We start from the raw sequence: 16884 nt of genomic DNA, 5'->3' as shown, positions 1-16884 counted from the left end.
TCCTTACTTTGAAGGGGATTGGTATATTGCTTAATATTGGCAGATTTTTTTTTCTAATTTATCTCATTCTGCTATAATCACTGTTTAGTTCATTTTTCCCATTAGCCTGCAAGCTCCTGGAGTGAATATTCATACCTTGCTTGACTTTCAGGCTCTTTTATATTTATTAAATAAATGTGTTGATAAGAATTAGAATCATCTAACTCCCAAGGGCTACTTGAAAGAGTAGTGAGATCTCTGTCAAGGGAGGAATTTAAACACAGGCTATGACTTTTGGAGGATTCCTGAACCAAGTGAGCACATCAACACCTCTTTGAACTCTGGAAGGCAGGATCAAAAGTGTTACTTTTGCCACTGTGCTAGGTCGCTTCAGTCATGTCCAACTCTTTTCAAACCCCATGGACTGATTTTGCCAATGACCTTCCAGAGATCATTTTACCCCAAATCAATTGCCTAAGTAGTAGTAGCATAACGTTAGTCGCTCAGTCATGTCTGACTCGTAGTGACCCCATGGATTGTAGTCCATCTGTCTCCTCTGTCCATGGGATTTCCAGGCAAGAATACTGGAGTGGGTTGCCATTTCCTTCTCCAGGGGATCTTCCTGACCCAGGGATCAAACCCAGGGGTCTCCCACATTGCAGGCAGATTCTTGACTCTCTTAGCCACCAGGGAAGCCCAAGTAGCAGTAGCATCCCAACACAATGAACTGTTGAGGTTATTTACTTTTGCAGGTGAATTCTCAATTTTACCCTGAATACTTTGAGTATCTCCCTCATAAAGATGGAATTCTAAGAATCATTTAGAAAGTGGATTCCTATAGGTCCCTCTACACCCACAATATGTATGTGGATGTCTCAGAGCGCATGATGAGAGATGGCTGCATGAAAAGAGAGGGCTCATGCATGAATACAGAGGAGCCACTTTTGTCCAGAGGATACCGATTTTAGATTTGTCAGGAAGGCAGAAACATATGGACAGCAGTCAGCCATATCTCTTCAAGTTGATTTTTTCCTGTTCTTTTTTCCCTCCTCTTTCTTCTCGCAGTTTAATGTGAGTGCTTCTCTCTTGGCTCATTTATTTCAGATGCCTCAGGAACAGTACACCCATCACCGGGGCACCATGCCCAGCTCTGAGGGGCCGCAGGTATACAAAGTGGGGATTTATGGCTGGCGGAAAAGATGCTTGTATTTCTTTGTCCTACTCCTGATGATTTTAATACTGGTGAACTTGGCCATGACCATCTGGATTCTCAAAGTCATGAACTTCACAATTGTAAGTAAGACCATACAGTTTTCTTTAGCTCTTTTAGGGGGAAGGGAAAGCATGGGGAAGAAAAAAGAATGTGGAAAGTGATGGTAGTAAAATTAAAAATAACCTACAAGCAGTGGTTTTGATGGGGGCAGGGAAAGAAAAGCATTGCTGCTCAGATTACATGTGAGGATTGACTTCTTGTAAATCTCAACTGTTCAGAGGCTGGTAATCCAATTGTGGGATGTTTCTCTTCTTTTGCAATCATGTGAGCTTTCCCTACATTTTGATAACTGTGTTTCTATAGCCTGTAACTTATAAATAATTTGAGTAAATAATGTAGGGAGAAGGATGAGATAAAGACCAAAGTAGTAAGTTTGTGTTTTTTTTAATTTTCATTTTTTTATTTTAGTAGTAATTAAAGTTTTCATGAGATAAAGGTTGAAACATCAGTGTTCAATTAGCCTTTGGAGAACATTAAAGAATTTTCAGTATCTATTTACACCTGGTAGTTAATGGAGCATTTCCTCGATTTTTAGGAATAGAATCAGAGGAGTATTGCCATTTTACTTTTTTTTCTTTTTAAGAATTTGTGTTTACACTTCCTTGAAGAAATTCTTGATCTTGGTACTTAGGGCCATGCAGCAGGTTGGACATTTGCTTGTTGAAGTTCAAATGAAAAGAAAATCTTGGCAAAAAGATTTTTGGAGTTATTCTGAGGTATTTCCCTAGAGCTTCTGTAAAGATTATAACAGTATAAATAAATTCTTGGATTAGTGAGAGCATAGTCCTAAAAATGCTTTCTTTTCCTCTGGTAATGTCAAAAGTAAGCAATAATGTTGGCAATATAAAAGATCTCCTGTGTGATAAGAAAATGTAACCGTAACATAATTAAAAGTAAGGTTTTCATGTGAAAATCCAGAATAGAATAGTGGCTATTTGTCTTTCCTGAATTGTAGAGTTTATTTTTAATCCCTCACACCTGTGCACAGGTAGACTTTCTTGCCTTTGCTCAGCCCATTTCTTCTCCTTGGGCTGCTTTTCTCCATTTTCTGCCTGGTACAACTCTTCCCTGATGCTCCTGTAGCTCCATTTATGTATTTATTATTTTACTGATCACTCCAGATAAAAATTTTTACATGTGTCTCCCAGGCAGCGTGAACTTTGATAATAGCAGGGGTGGCATCTCTTTTCTGTGGGCCTTTGTTCATCACTCATGAGACGGGCTATGGGCACTTGACTCATGAAGATTACATAAACCAGTGTTAGTGCATCAGAAGGGCTCACTTTTAAAATCGAAATATAGCTGATTTACAATGCTGTGTTAATTTCTGCTGTATAGCAAAATGATTGAGTCATGCATACGTATGCTTTCTTTTTCACATTCTTTTCCGTTATGGTTTATCATGTTGAATCTAGTTCCCTGTGCTATACATAGGACCTTGTTGTTCATCTGTTTTACATGTCATAGTTTGTATCTGCCAATCCCCGACTCCCAGACCATCCCACTCCTATCTCCCTGCAGGCAACCACAAGTCTGTTGTCTGTCTGTGATTCTGTTCCTGTTTCAGATAAGTTCATTTGCTTCATATTTTAGATTCCACATATAAGCGACATTATATGACATTTGTCTTTCTCCTTCTGATTTACCTAATGTGATAATTTCTAAGTACATTTGTGTTGCTACAAAAGGCATTTCGTTCTTTTTATGGTTGGGTAGTATTCCATTGTGTATTTTTACCACATCATCTTTATCTATTCATCTTTTGATGGACATTTTGGTTGTTTTCATGTCTTGCCTATTGTGAATATGCTGCTCTGAATATGAAGGTGCATGTCTCTTTAAATTATGTTTTTGTCTAGGAGTGGGATTTCAGGATCTTGTGGTAACTCTATTTTTAGTTTTTGAGGGACTTTCTGTAGTGGCTGCATCAACTTACATCCTTGCCCACAGTGTAAAATGGTTCTCTTTTCTCCACACCCTTTCCAGCATATGTTATTTATAGATGTTTTAGCGATGGAGAATGGTTCACTTAATATTTGCAGTAAGCACCAGCAAATTAAGCTTCTGAATTGCAGTTTTAAGTTTCAAAGACGATACAGGTCAATTTCCAATGTATTGTAGGGGTCTAAGAAAGTATGTTCTAGAATATTGGAGCACATTAGGTTTTACTTCTGAATTAGAATCTGTAAATATTTTTTGAACTTGTTTTATATAAAAAAAAAATCAGAGAAGTGTTTTAGGTGAGACAGAGAGGGAGGTATGATCCAAGTTGTGGTCTAGATACTGCTCATGTAAGGATGCAGTATAATGGAGAAGGTGCCTCAGAGTTTAAGGCTCTAAAATGTGTCATGAATCTGCCCTTAAGTCCAAGGGTCCATAGTTGTCATTTGTCAATATGCATGTTCTGTGATGTTTTTATTTCATATTTCAAAAACTTTATTGTAATATAAAATAGAAGACTGAAGCTAGGGCAGTAGAATGAAGAATAAATTTTCAAAAGACGTTAAAAGATGAAAGTGACATACTTCAACCTCACCTACTGTTTGGATATGAGCTGTTGAGGGATTGAAAGATAATTCTGGAATACTCCAGGTTCTTGATAGTGAGATGGTTGGATGGTGGGACAATAATAACAAGGTTGAATTCATTATCTTTCCACTGAAATTTAGCTGAGACTCATGTATCCCTCTCATTCCCTGTTTGGGGCTGTTTTTGTTATATTGACATAGTTTGACGTGAAGTTAATGTATAGAACCTGAAAGATTAGAGGGTGAATGTGGTGGAGAATATGAACTCAAACCTAGATAACTGTGATATCACACAAATCTGGCTTCTCAAGTATGTTTTATCTGGCAGACTCAACAGTGAGATGTCTATGTAAATGTATATTGAGTGACAATTCACTATGAATGTTATGTGAGTTTGGGGAGCAATATGATATTAAGGTAATAATCTATATAAAATAGGCTATTTCCTGTAGTTAACTAAATTGATTGCCAAAGTTGAGAGTTCTTAAAGATTTACCAAACCAAGTACTTACTGAGGTGAGAATAATGCTATTGTTAGTCATAATGGGTAATTTTGTAACAGTAATGCTTTTGAGCAAATAGAGCTGAAGTGTCACAAAATTGGTCTTTCCCTGGATGGTAAAAACATATTCTCTATAAATCACGGTATAATGCATATCCCTTTAGAATTATAATTCTATTCCACAAATAATAATTTACTGACAGTGAATATCTTGAAAAAGAATGAGGCGTTCACCAATGTTACATTGGTGAGTGTGGAGTGTATGAACACAGGAAATCCAATACGATAGGAGTGAAGCCATTTCTGTGAGGATTCTGGACGATTGTCAAGAGGAAAGACTGATTATTTGGTACACCTGGAATGTTTAGTAATTTGGGATTTGAAAACGTTTGCACCTTAATCAAACCCTCTGAGTAGTGACAAACCAAGAGTGATGTCATCTGCAAGTGTTTCTGAGGACTTGGCAGTTTATCCAATATCGGGCATCCAGAATTTTCTGTGCTGTCAGATTTGCATTCTATGCTGTCCCCAAGGGTTATGCTGAAAGAGTCCTTCCATTATAACAATCTGGACAAGCATCCAACCAAGTTTTATTTGTCCCAGATGTAAATCAGAATAAAAATGAATTTTTTTCTCTGCTTTTAGCAGATTACTCTGCTGTTCATTATTAATCAAGATAGAATTACAGTCTCCTACACTTTTCCAGTGTTTCCCCTGCTTGGAGGAATGTTTAATTTCCCTTTGTTGTAAAGACCCATAGGTTCACCTCTCGTAGTTTATCACACACTGTGCTTTACAAAGAAACTAGTATTATTTATTAAGCATGTGCTTAATATGCGCTAGTCACTGCTTGGCAGTTTAAAAAATTATCTTGTTTAATTTTCCAAACAACCCTATAAATTGGGTATTACAGTCTCCATTTTAGTAAAATAAAACCCAAGGCTCACAGAAGTTGCGTGGCTTTCTAAAGGAAACAGCTAGTAGTCAAAGAACTGGTGCTTGACTTCAAAGCCTACCCCTTTATACCACAACATACAGTCAGTTCAGTTCAGTTCAGTTCAGCCGCTCATTCATGTCCACCTCCTCTAGCTAATTGCTGCAATGACCTGGCTTTCCAACACAGCTCTGAAGCTGCTGAAGTGGTTCATTACCTTTGTTACCTGCCTTGTGTCATCAGATCACAAATTTGCTTCCCATCCAAGATATCCACTGACTTTTCCCGTGTGGAGTAGTTCCTGATAGTTATGTGTGTTCAGGCCTTAACTCAGTTCTCTTTATCCTATAGCCAATGACCTCTCCCTTCACTGCTTCTACCTTTTGTTATAGTCCCTTGTAATGTTTATATAAACATTTAATGCAAACTGAATAATGCTATCTGTGTCATAGGTTGGTGTGTAGACTCTGAGTTAGCACCTGACCTGTAGGAAGATTTTGTGTTGGAAACGGAAAATCATAGGAGACCCCACTCAGGGCAGTAGTTAGGGGCTGACTCAGCACAAAGATGCTCTATGTTCACATCTGAGTTCTGCTACTTTGACAAATTTTTCAACCTTTCTGTACTGCCATATATTGGGAGTAATAGTAATACCTACCTGTTTATATGATTGTTGTGAAGAGTGAATGAGGTGATAAATGTGAAGTGCTTAGAAAAGGAGCTTGTTCCAAAGTAAATGCCTTCTGTTAGTGTTTACCATTATCATCATCATCATTTATTGAAGGCTCATTTTGCATCAGGCTCTCTGCCATTGCAACTTATAAATATCTAACTTAATCTTTATGTGGATTGGCATTATGATACCAACTTCACAGGGAGGAGAGAAGCTCAGTAACTTGATTTGGGATCACATAGCTAAAAAGTGGCAGAGGAGAGGTTTGAATCCAAACAGTCTTAGTCTGGAATATGGTTTATTCATCTCTGTGATGCATTGTGGGCAGTGCAGAAATCCCTAGCATGAGTGTCAAGGAATGGGACACCTGGTGGGCTATGAACTACATCGTCTTTTCCTTCTGGCGCTCAGTACAGAAACAAATGCAGTGAACTAGGTATCCTTTAGGACTGCAAGGCATCTTCTTGTTTGAACACTACAGTTTTGTCTTTGGACCTTGGCCTTGACCATGTGAGATCTCTCTCTGTAGAGGGCTGCTGCTTCTACCAGTGTATTCCAGCAGCTCAATCCAAATAACTTGGCCTCGAAGACCTCCCAAAATACTGCAGTACTGATTGTCTACAGTGTCATTTAGCACAAGTGCTTATTAGTGGCAAAGCTTAAAATGTTTGATTTCCAGTGAGTGTGACATCATTATTAGATGAAATAGGTACCTTGAGCCACCTCTTCAAACATCCTCATCTTGCAGCTGATTGAACCAAAGTAGATGATGAAGTTGCCTGACCCAGCTTTAACATCTCAACCATACTGGGAACTCCTCAGGAGCAGGGGTTGTATTCTATTCATATTTATAGCCATGGACCAGTGCCTGGTATGCAGTCGGCTTTCAATGTGTGTTTGTTAATTGTCAAACACATGTGAGTGTTTTATACAGACCACATGTATGAGATGATGGATGTCAAGTACCTGGTCCATGCTGGGCACACAATATGTCCTAGATAAATTATAGCTAGCTATACTAGTGTTTAACAGATCCTCTAACTTCTCTTTCTTTTCCCACTTATTAAAATTACAAAATCCAAACAATTGTATCTATGATTGAGAGAATGTCCATTTGTTTAATAAAAACTAAAGCAGAACTTACTTTGTAATGTTCCTGTATAATCTTAATAAAAATTCCTATGAGGTAGACACTACTATCATGCATATTTTACAAATGGGGACGAGGAGGTTCCAAGAAGTACAATAACTTATCCAAGGTCACACAGTCAGTGAGCGCTGAAGCTGAAATTGGGTCACAGGAGTCTGGCTTTTGAGCCTGCACTCTTAATCAGTAGACTATGCTGCCCATTTTCCAAGTGCAATTTTTCATGAAGACAAATTGAATTTGTTCAGTGCAATGTCTAAAACATGATTTATTTACCCTAAAGTAAGATAAAGATCCACTGAGGGTCAGAGGAAGGCATTCTAATACTTGTAAATTGGACACAGTGTAAAACAGTAAAAGCCAGAGCGAATGGGCAGTGAGCTCCATAACTCAGAACACTGACATATCATCTGTTTGGAGAAGGGTTGAGGAGCCATGACCCAGTCAAAGTAACTCAAGCAGAGGGGAGTGAGGATATACTTGCAGAGGGAACAGGACAGGGGCTTTCCTGGTGCGTGGGTGGGTCTCACAGCCATGGGACCCAGCGTACTCTTAGGAACCAACGGCAGTGTTGGGGATACCCATCCTCTGATTTTACTGGACCACGTGGCCTTGATATTGCCCTGAAACATTTGCTTCTGTTGGCAGGCCAGGATCCCTCTACCTTTGTGGAGCTACCAGTTACCGCCTGTGTTTATCCCAGTTTCCTGCTTCCTGGCATCTTCAACATGTGTGTGCCTTTGACCTTTTCTCTGCAATGACTTTCCCCTTCTGCTCCCACTTCTCCCCACCCTAGTCTCCTCCTGTTACCCACTTGAAATTCCAGAGAGGGAACTGCACTGGCTCAGCAGATTGTACACATCATGCTGTACTTGTTTATTATGCGTGGACCACATGAGATGCCCCATCAGCTGTGGCCTGGGAGGGTAGAATCATTTAGTCAGTCCTGCTCATCAAGCAGCTGGGCCAGGACTTCCCTCCCATAAGGTCAGAAATTCGCTTGAAAATCACACCTATATTTAATCTTCCATACACAGTGCTCTTTTTAAGCTTTTCTCTGATTTCTCAGATTTTCTCAGAAGTCCTCCCAGATAAACCTGACAACTCTTGTTTTTGCTGTACCTGGTACCCTGCAGTGGGAAGACATGTGGTACTGCATTATTTAACTTTCCTGTTTCCCCTACAGAGACGGTAACCTTAAACTATTCACCTGTATAGTGACAGCATTCAACAACTTACTTAGTATATAGTAGATATATAGAATGTTTGTTGAATAAATGAATGCAAAAAAATTATGAATAGCCCGTCACTTTAAATTAGTATGTAAAGATGGGTTAATAGAGCTTTATATGGCTTTTAAAAGGAAGTATTAGTTGATTTATTAAGGTAGACAGACCATAAATGAGATGAGTGCTTGAATTTGATTATGAAAAAGTATTTTTAATGCAGACACTCCCTCCTGTATATCAACTACCTGCTACATTTTAATTACACAAGTCAGGAGTGTGAAATAGACGAGAAGCAGGAGAAATCATCCTAGTTCACATATAGATTTGCTCAGGAAATGGGAGAAAATGATATTACTGGCTTTAGTTGTATCTTTCACTTAACATTGTTAATGAATGTATTTTGAATAGCAATTGCTTCAGCTCTGATGCCAGTGTCACTTGAGAACTTGGAAAGGCTTTTTATATTGAGAACACTGTGTTTCCGTCTCTCAGGGCTCTGTCTCTGGAGGTTACTTTTTCATCCATTAGCTCAAATTCATCAAGCTGAAAAATGACCACAGTCTTATTTTTAAGGCGGCATGAACATTGTAATGCAGAAAAACACAGGACAAAAATCCACTCTGTTCCATGAAAGTCCTGGGATATGGCTCTGTCATGTCCTATTTCATTTGAAACTTACTGTGTTTTATACCTTTTGCAAGAATGCAAATCCTCAAGGATGAGTTTAGTCCTTGTAATTACTGCAAAATGCTATAAAACAAGCTTGTTACAAATTTGTGCAATTTATTGGGTGCTTTTGCTACAGTTCGATTGGTATTTCTTAAGCACATTGTGCAGCGCTGTGGTTTTTCTGGTCATTAAAGATTATAATGAAGAAAATCCTGTACTTTAATAGAGTATAATTTACTAAGAAGAAAAAACATGTGAAATTTTAATAAGTTCCCCTAAGTGACAGACCTTTTAAGGGAGTGTGAAAGAAGAAATTAGTCGAAGGTGGAAGGCCCTGGAAGGCTCCTTAGGTTGAGGCTTAAAGGGTAGAGAAGGACCTTTGGAATGGTGTTGAAAGCAGAGATAGCGCTGTGGCTGAAGCCTGAATGCAGGGATGTTAAACGCGGGTCACCTCGGGTACTGTAGTTCCTTCTAGTGTTGAGAGGCCAGGCCTCTGGAGAGAGGAGTGGGTGGGGAAAGAGGCAAGCAGGCGCTGATGCTAGTCAAGTTCAACAGGATGCAAATTATAGATACTCTTGGGAGGTCAAACTGGGAAACTTGAGTTCCAATTATAAACAAATCACTGTGCAACATTAACTTATTATTTGGATAATATGTCTGACCTTTCCCACTTATTATCACCTTCATACACTCAAAATTCACTTTATTTGTGATTCTAGAATTGAGAAAAAGAATGTCAGAAAAATCTCTGTGGATTTCTGTCTTCTTCCATCACGTATAGCTGCTCACAGAAGGAATTTTTAGTTCTTTTTTGGTCATGCAGCTGTGAACTCTGAATGACTCTCAGAAATCAGAAATTGCAACCACATTATGGGGATCTCTCCACTCTTACTGAGGCATTAAGCAATCATAGGAGAGAAGTTCTGAATCCCAAGAGGGATCAGTTCACCACTGTGAACTCAGAGACCAATCCTTCCACTGAAGAAAGGTTACTCAGAGCTTCCCCAGTGGCTTGGTGGTAAAGAATTGAGTTGCAATGCAGGAGATACGGATATGTGAGTTCGATCCCTAGGTCAGGAAGATCCCCTGGAGGAGGAAATGGCAACTCACTACCATAATCTTGCCCAGAAAATCTCACGGACAGAGGAGCCTGGTGGGGTGCAGTCCATGGGGTCACAAAAGAGTCGGACACAACTGAGAGAGTAGACAATAGCAGCAAGAAAGAGACACAGCAGTAAATATGAAGTTTCAGGTCACTTGGACTGTTTGTGTCACTAGTTAGAATCTCTAACCTCAGAATGGCTTTGTAAATACTTTGTCTCAAATTGCATTGTCCCATATGGTATTAAAATTAAGTCACAGGAAAAATTCAGTTCCTGAGTCATGTGAGCTACATTTCACTTAAGTTAATAGCTACATGGAGTGAGTAGCCACCATCCTCACCAGAAAGAAAGAAAAGAAGGAAATTAAAGCCTCTTAGTTAAGTCCAACTCTTTGCAACCCCATGGACTGTATCCTGCCAGGTTCCTCTGTCCATAGGATTTTCCAGGCAAGAATACTGGAGTGGATTGCCATTCCCTTCTCCAGGGGATCTTCCCACCCCAGGGATTGAACCAAGGTCTCCCGCTCTGCAGGCAGACTACATTCTGAGCCACCAGGGAAGCGAGCCATCCTCACCAGAGCAGATAGAAAACATTTCCGCTAATGCAGGAAGGTCTCTGTTACAAAACAGGTCTAAAATCTGTGGGCCTACTTTTCAGACAGCTCGGAGAGCATGTGAAGTGAACGTGGAAACAGATTTTTCATTTCCTTCCATATAACAATTGGTGCCTTTCCTTTCTGTGCTCTAGACAGGTTTTAAGGCCTGGCATGCTCAGTTGTGTCCATCTCTTTGCCACCCTTTGGACAGTAGCCCACTAGGCTCCTCCTATCCATGGGATTTCCCAGGCAAGAATACTGGAGTGAGTTGCCATTTCCCTCTCCAGGGCATCTTACCTACCAAGGCCTGGAGTCATAGGCTTAAGGTAGGAAGGTAAACAAACAAACAAAACCCTCAATTTAACAGAAGGTAGGGAAGCAAGGCTTCCCTGGTGGGTCAGCTGGTCAAAAATTTGCTTGCAATGCAGGAGACCATTGTTCAATCCCTGGGTCAGGAAGATCCCCTGGAGAAGGAAATGGCAGAGCCCTGAGCAAAATAAATGATTGTTCTTGTATTCAGCCACTAAGTTTTGGGGTGGTTTGCTGCATAACAATAAATAAGAGACTAATTATTCATTAAATAATGGAATGCGTTAAGGTTAAAGATTAAAAAAAATAACAACAGTGCATTAGAAATATTTCCTGGCATTGAGCATCTTGGATTTTCCTCTAAATATAGTGGGAGCACACACAAACACATACACTTTCAGATGAGAAAGTGACTCAGTCTCTCTCATTCTGACTGACAATATGGGAGGATCCCTTAATTAGAAATTATATGAGCTACAGTAGACCATATATATCATTTGGTCAAACTCCATATTCTACAGGTTCAGAAAGTAAGACTCAAAAGTGGTCCTGGTGACTCCTCCACTCCGTACAGTTCTTTACCCACAAAAGGTCCTATATCCCAGTCTCACTACCTATCCAATCAGGAATACTGAAAGGAGGGGAGTAGCAGAGATTGGGTGTGAGGAAAAGGAGCAAGCTGCTATAAATGTAGTTATTTGGGGCATCTGAGGGGTAGACCTCAGTGGGAACTTCAGTCTGGCCTCTGATGTCTAGGGCTTTAGCTGAGAAGCCTCCATGACAGGTGTTGATTCTACACTTGGGACTGTAACCATCTGGAGGTGTGCTTATATGTGTGGGCAATTGATGCTGACTGTGAGCCGGAACCTCTGTAAGCCAGATCACCTACACATGGCCCCTCCATGTAGGCTCATGTGGGCTTCCTGTCCTCATGGTAGTTGGGTTCCAGGATGTGTGTCCCACTTAAATGAGGTAGAAGTGCCTAATGCTGTTATGACCTAGGCTCAGAAGTCAGGTAGCATCACTACTTCACCCTGTTTGCGAAGGCAGATACAAAATCCTGCCAGAATTCAAGAGGAAGGCACAGAGAATCCCCTCTACATGCGGGAGTTTGCAAGGTTCCAGAGGAACTTACAGGATGGGAAATTGTTGTGGATTGAATACATACACACACAGAAGTCGCTCAGTCATGTCTGACTCTTTGCGACCCCTGGATCGTAGCCCACAAGGCTCCTCAGTCCATGGGATTTTCCAGGCATGAATACTGGAGTGGGTATCCTCTAAAACACAGGTCATCATCTTAATCCCTGGTACTTTGTATTACTTTATTTAGTCTTATCTAGATTAAGGATCTTGAGATGATTTCTACTCGGACCCCAAATCCAGTGGCAGTCTTCTTCATAAGAGTAAGGCAAGAAAGATTTGACATGGACAGAAGAGAAGCAGACTGCATGGCCCGAGAGGCAGAGTTTGGGGTGATGACGCTGCAACAGATGCCCACAGACTCTGCAAGACGGAAAAGGCAAGGAAAGGATTTCTCCCTAGAGGCTCGAGGGGCAGTGGAGCCCAGCTGACACCTTGATTTCAAACTTCTGGCCTCCAGAAATATTACAGAATGAATGTCTTTTGTTTTAACCTGGTCAATTTGTGATCATTTGTATGGTGGCTGTAGGAGATAGGGTTCTGGCCACCTTTGGAAATTACAGATGGTCCCAAACTTAGGATGGTTTGAATTATGATTTTTCAACTTCATGTTGCAAAAGTTGTGTGAATAAAGTAGATCCAGTTTTAAATTGTAGTTCTTTCCCAAGCTGGAGATGGGAGGTATGGTCCTGTCTCTGGGGTGCAGCAGCTTCTAGCTCCCAGTCAGCCACGCCCTCACAAGGATAAATGACTGGTACACTGTGACCTATTCTGCTTTTCCCTTTTAGTGAAGCATCTAGTAAGTTACATGATGTATCCCATACTCTATTATAAAATAGGTCTTGGGTTAGATGATTGTGCCCCACTGTAGGCTGCTGTCAATGTTCTGAGCATATTTAAGGTTGGAGAGCCTAAGCTGTGATGTTCAGTAGCTTACATATATTAATTGTATCTTGTATCATTTCTTTAATGGCTTAAAGCAATATATATATATTGGCCACACCATAGTGTCATGTGGGATCCTAGTTCCCCAGCCAGGGATCGAGTCTACATTCCCTGCACTGAAAGTTGGTATCTTAACCACTGGATCACCAGGGAAGTCCCAAATGCATTTTTGACTTATCTTATTTGCAACAGATAGTGAGCTTTTCAAAATTTGACCCTATTGCAAGTCCAGGAAGAGCTGTACAGTCTGGCATACCACCACCACCACCACCAAGAACAACTGCCATTGGCTATCACACAACACAACTTGCATTGAGCACAGTCCTAGGGGCCTGCCTGAGTTCTCTCTTTTTTCCTCGCAGTGACACTGTGAGGGGTCTGCTATTATCTCCCCTTCATCTACAAGAAAACTAAAGCTCAGAGCTTGCTTAACCTGCTTTCTTACCATCTTTTTCAGCTAGGAAGTAATAATAATAGTTTGTATGTCTATTACATACTACATGTACAAGGGCAAACTGTCTGTACATATATATATCTGTGCAAGTAAGTTGAACTTGAAAGTTTATGCTTTTAACTTTTTTCAGAAATGTTTGCTGTCAAAAAAGATATAACTAGTAATGTGTTTACTGGCAGAACTTTCAGTGGTACTGATGGTCACCATTGTATCTAGGAGCAATAAAGAGTGCACGTTTTAAAATTACTTCAAAACTGGCTCAGTCATTGACTACTTCAGACAGTTTTAGCTTTGGGAATATTTTAAGGAGTCGCTAGCTACAGAACCAGTACCTGTGTTATAAGAATCATGGTTTAGTTACCTTTTGGATTACTTTTCTGCCTTCACTAAGCCACATGTGAATCATCTAAATTGATAAGGAGTTGCTTTGTTAAAAATGGAGTTAAAGAATAGAAAAAATTCTCAGGAGTATAGCCTTTATATTTAATGGTAAAACCTTCTAACTGGAATACCTGTATGGCTGAAAGTATGCATACTTGCCAGCTTTTAATTATTGGTCAGCTTTATTAAGTGTAAAAACTTATTAGCATCTCGTAACACTTGGTTTGCTAATAGTAGATGCTGTATTGGTACAGGATGAGTTAGCGAGTGGAACTTGAGGACAATTTAAGCCTTTTTCAGTGGAAAACAATAGAGCACTGCAGCATTTCATAGCCACTTACTAAGGACCGAATGTGGTGGGCTCCCAATGTGTTGTTCCCTACACACACACACACACACACACACACACACGCACACACACGCACACACACACAGGTTTAAAAAATCCATAAAATTGTTACTATTACAATTTTATGTAATAGTCATCACTGTATTTCAGCAAGTGTTTTCACTACTTACCAAGGGGCACAGTAAGAGAAACAGAGCTCCAGTCAATCCTCGTAACCACTGGTATGTTTGTAAAAGTTCTTGGCTCCTTAGAATATTGGTTCATGTTTGCTGCATTACCTGAGTCTCTACCAGCATCCCATGGGAGAGACATAGCTGGGATAATATAATTTTACCCTTTTATTTTATTTATCTATTTACTTTACAAAACTGTATTGGTTTTGCCATACACTGACATGAATCCACCATGGGTGTACACGTGTTCCCCATCCTGAACCCCCCTCCCACCTTCCTCTCCATCCCATCCCTCTGGGTCATCCCAGTGCACCAGCCCCGAGCATCCTGTATCATGCACTGAACCTGGACTGGGGATTCATTTCACATGTGATAATTTACACATTTCAATGCCATTCTCCCATATCATCCTGCCCTCACCCTCTCCCACAGAGTCCAAAAGACTGTTCTATACATCTGTGTCTCTTTTGCTGTCTCACATACAGGGTTATCGTTACCATCTTTCTAAATTCCATATATATGCATTAATATACTATATTGGTGTTTTTCTTTCTGGCTTACTTCACTCTGTATAATAGACTCCAGCTTCATCTACCTCATTAGAACTGATGAAGGGCCAACTAGGGATCAGTGATCTGCTTAAGGTCTCATGCCTAATAACTACTACAATCAACCTTCCAACTTTAGAATAAACAAGAATCAACAGTGAGTTGTAGAGCTTTGCCTTTTGCAAACTCAGGCAAGTCTTGAGTCAGTGTCTGTGGAATGTTTGGTAAAAGACTCGATATATTCTCATTCCTTAGCTAGCCGTTGTAGCTGGGTTGGCCAATGGCAGGGAGTTTTGATCATTAATGTGCTGTCTGTAGTCGGCCGTGTTAAGTAAGCTTGTTTTCTCCCTCTGAAATTTCTCTTAATTCTAAGTTGAAAAAAAAAAATAGCGCTCTTTCTAAAAGCCAAAGATAGAAGGAAATGATCCTTTGGGTCACTCGGTCAGTCACTCATTGACTCAAACCAACTTTATGTCATACATAGTTGGTTGCTGATTTGGAAGTGAATGCTTTTTGGTTCACATGAGCAAATTTTTATTTTCTTAATTGAAACCTGCCTTGCAGTTCTTGGCAAGGAGGTTTCCATGAGAGCAGAGATAATTTGCATCTTGTTCATTCACTGGTGGAGAATTTGTGATTTTTGTGATTTTCTTTGAAAAATAATTTCCAGGTCCCAATTAAGTGACTGGTTTCTATTTGAAATCTTCAACTCTGCGAATCTCTTGTCAGTCTTAGTTACCAACTGTGACAACCTAATGAATAAGTAACATTTATTCAACAAATGTTTATTGAACTCTTCCTATGGGCAGAGCACTGTACTAGGTTCTGGAGGTACAACAGTGAACAGAAGTAAATGGTGGCCTTCCTCAGAGAGAGTTTGCTGTCTAACAGGAGAGACTTGATCATATGATCAAACAGATAAATGTAGAAATGCCACCAGAATGAGTGGATGCTGCAAGAATGTACAGAGGGGATGAAAGTGAAAGTGAAGTCACTCAGTCGTGGCTGACTCTTTGTGACCCCATGAACTGTAGCCTGCCAGGCTCCTCCATCTATGGGCTTTTCCAGGCAAGAATACTGGAGTAGGTTGCCATTTCCTTTTCCAGGAGATCTTCCCAACCCAGGGACTGAACCCAGGTCTCCCGCATTGTAGGCAGACGCTTTACTAATCAAGGAGGAGAGGTTTCCAAGACAAGACGATTGTATAAATGCTAAAAATGAAATTGAAGAGTGGAGTAAGAGGTGATGGCAATCTAGTCTGTGGATCTCGTGAACATCTGATACAGTGGTCTCCACTGGGAGAGGAGCTGGGCCGTGGGGAGAGGTGGGATGATGAGGCGGATGGGAGAGGACAGTGAAAGGTGACTTTGCCTTTCTGTACTATTTTCTAGTGACATTTTGCAAGGAGAATGTATTTAGGTAATACTTGTGAGATTCAAAAAAGTAAAGATAATGAGCTAAAATGAAAAAGAGAAGAAAATCATAAAAAAGAAGTAAGAATGTATCATCATATTTGCTTTCTTTAAGGACCGCTTGGCTACATTGTGGTTGAATTGGGGAACTTATCTGTAAGGATAGATACGGACTGTAATTCCTCACACTTTATATAAATAACTTTCTGTATTAGAAAAAGTGAGGTTATTTCGAACAAGTCTTTTGCGTTTTTCATTGCTACAAACAGAATCTGGCCACTCATAGGTGCGTTAACTCCTGTATTTGTGTATAGATTATTGTCATCAGTAGGGTGATTTGTACTGAGAGCTTATTCTGTGCTGGGCATGATACTGAGCACTTCACATGGGGTATATTATTTCATCCCTAAAAGACGGGTCCTTTAACTCTCTCCCTTTTCCAAATGAGTGAACCGAGGCTTCGAAGAGTGGTCAAGTTCTTTTTCACCTGGTTTCAGTAAATGACAGAGCTGGGATATGAAGGGAAACATGAACCCCA

At 40.2% G+C, this 16884-nt stretch overlaps 1 protein-coding gene across 4 annotated transcripts in view; it reads left to right on the top strand.

Moving 5' to 3' along the window:
* The window catches only part of SGCD (sarcoglycan delta), a 1076456-nt gene that overhangs the window by 661746 nt on the left and 397826 nt on the right, over positions 1-16884 (top strand). For all 4 annotated transcript variants that reach the window (XM_013965725.2, XM_018050121.1, XM_013965722.2 and 1 more), the window contains one exon: positions 1084-1272. In XM_013965725.2, coding sequence (XP_013821179.1) covers positions 1084-1272 — 189 coding nt within the window. The remainder of the gene's footprint in view (positions 1-1083; positions 1273-16884) is intronic.

Source organism: Capra hircus, chromosome 7, assembly GCF_001704415.2.
Source record: "Capra hircus breed San Clemente chromosome 7, ASM170441v1, whole genome shotgun sequence".
Classification (NCBI taxonomy): Eukaryota; Metazoa; Chordata; class Mammalia; order Artiodactyla; family Bovidae; genus Capra; species Capra hircus.
Note: the sequence above shows the minus strand (reverse complement) of the source record. Positions and strands in the feature narration are given on the sequence as shown.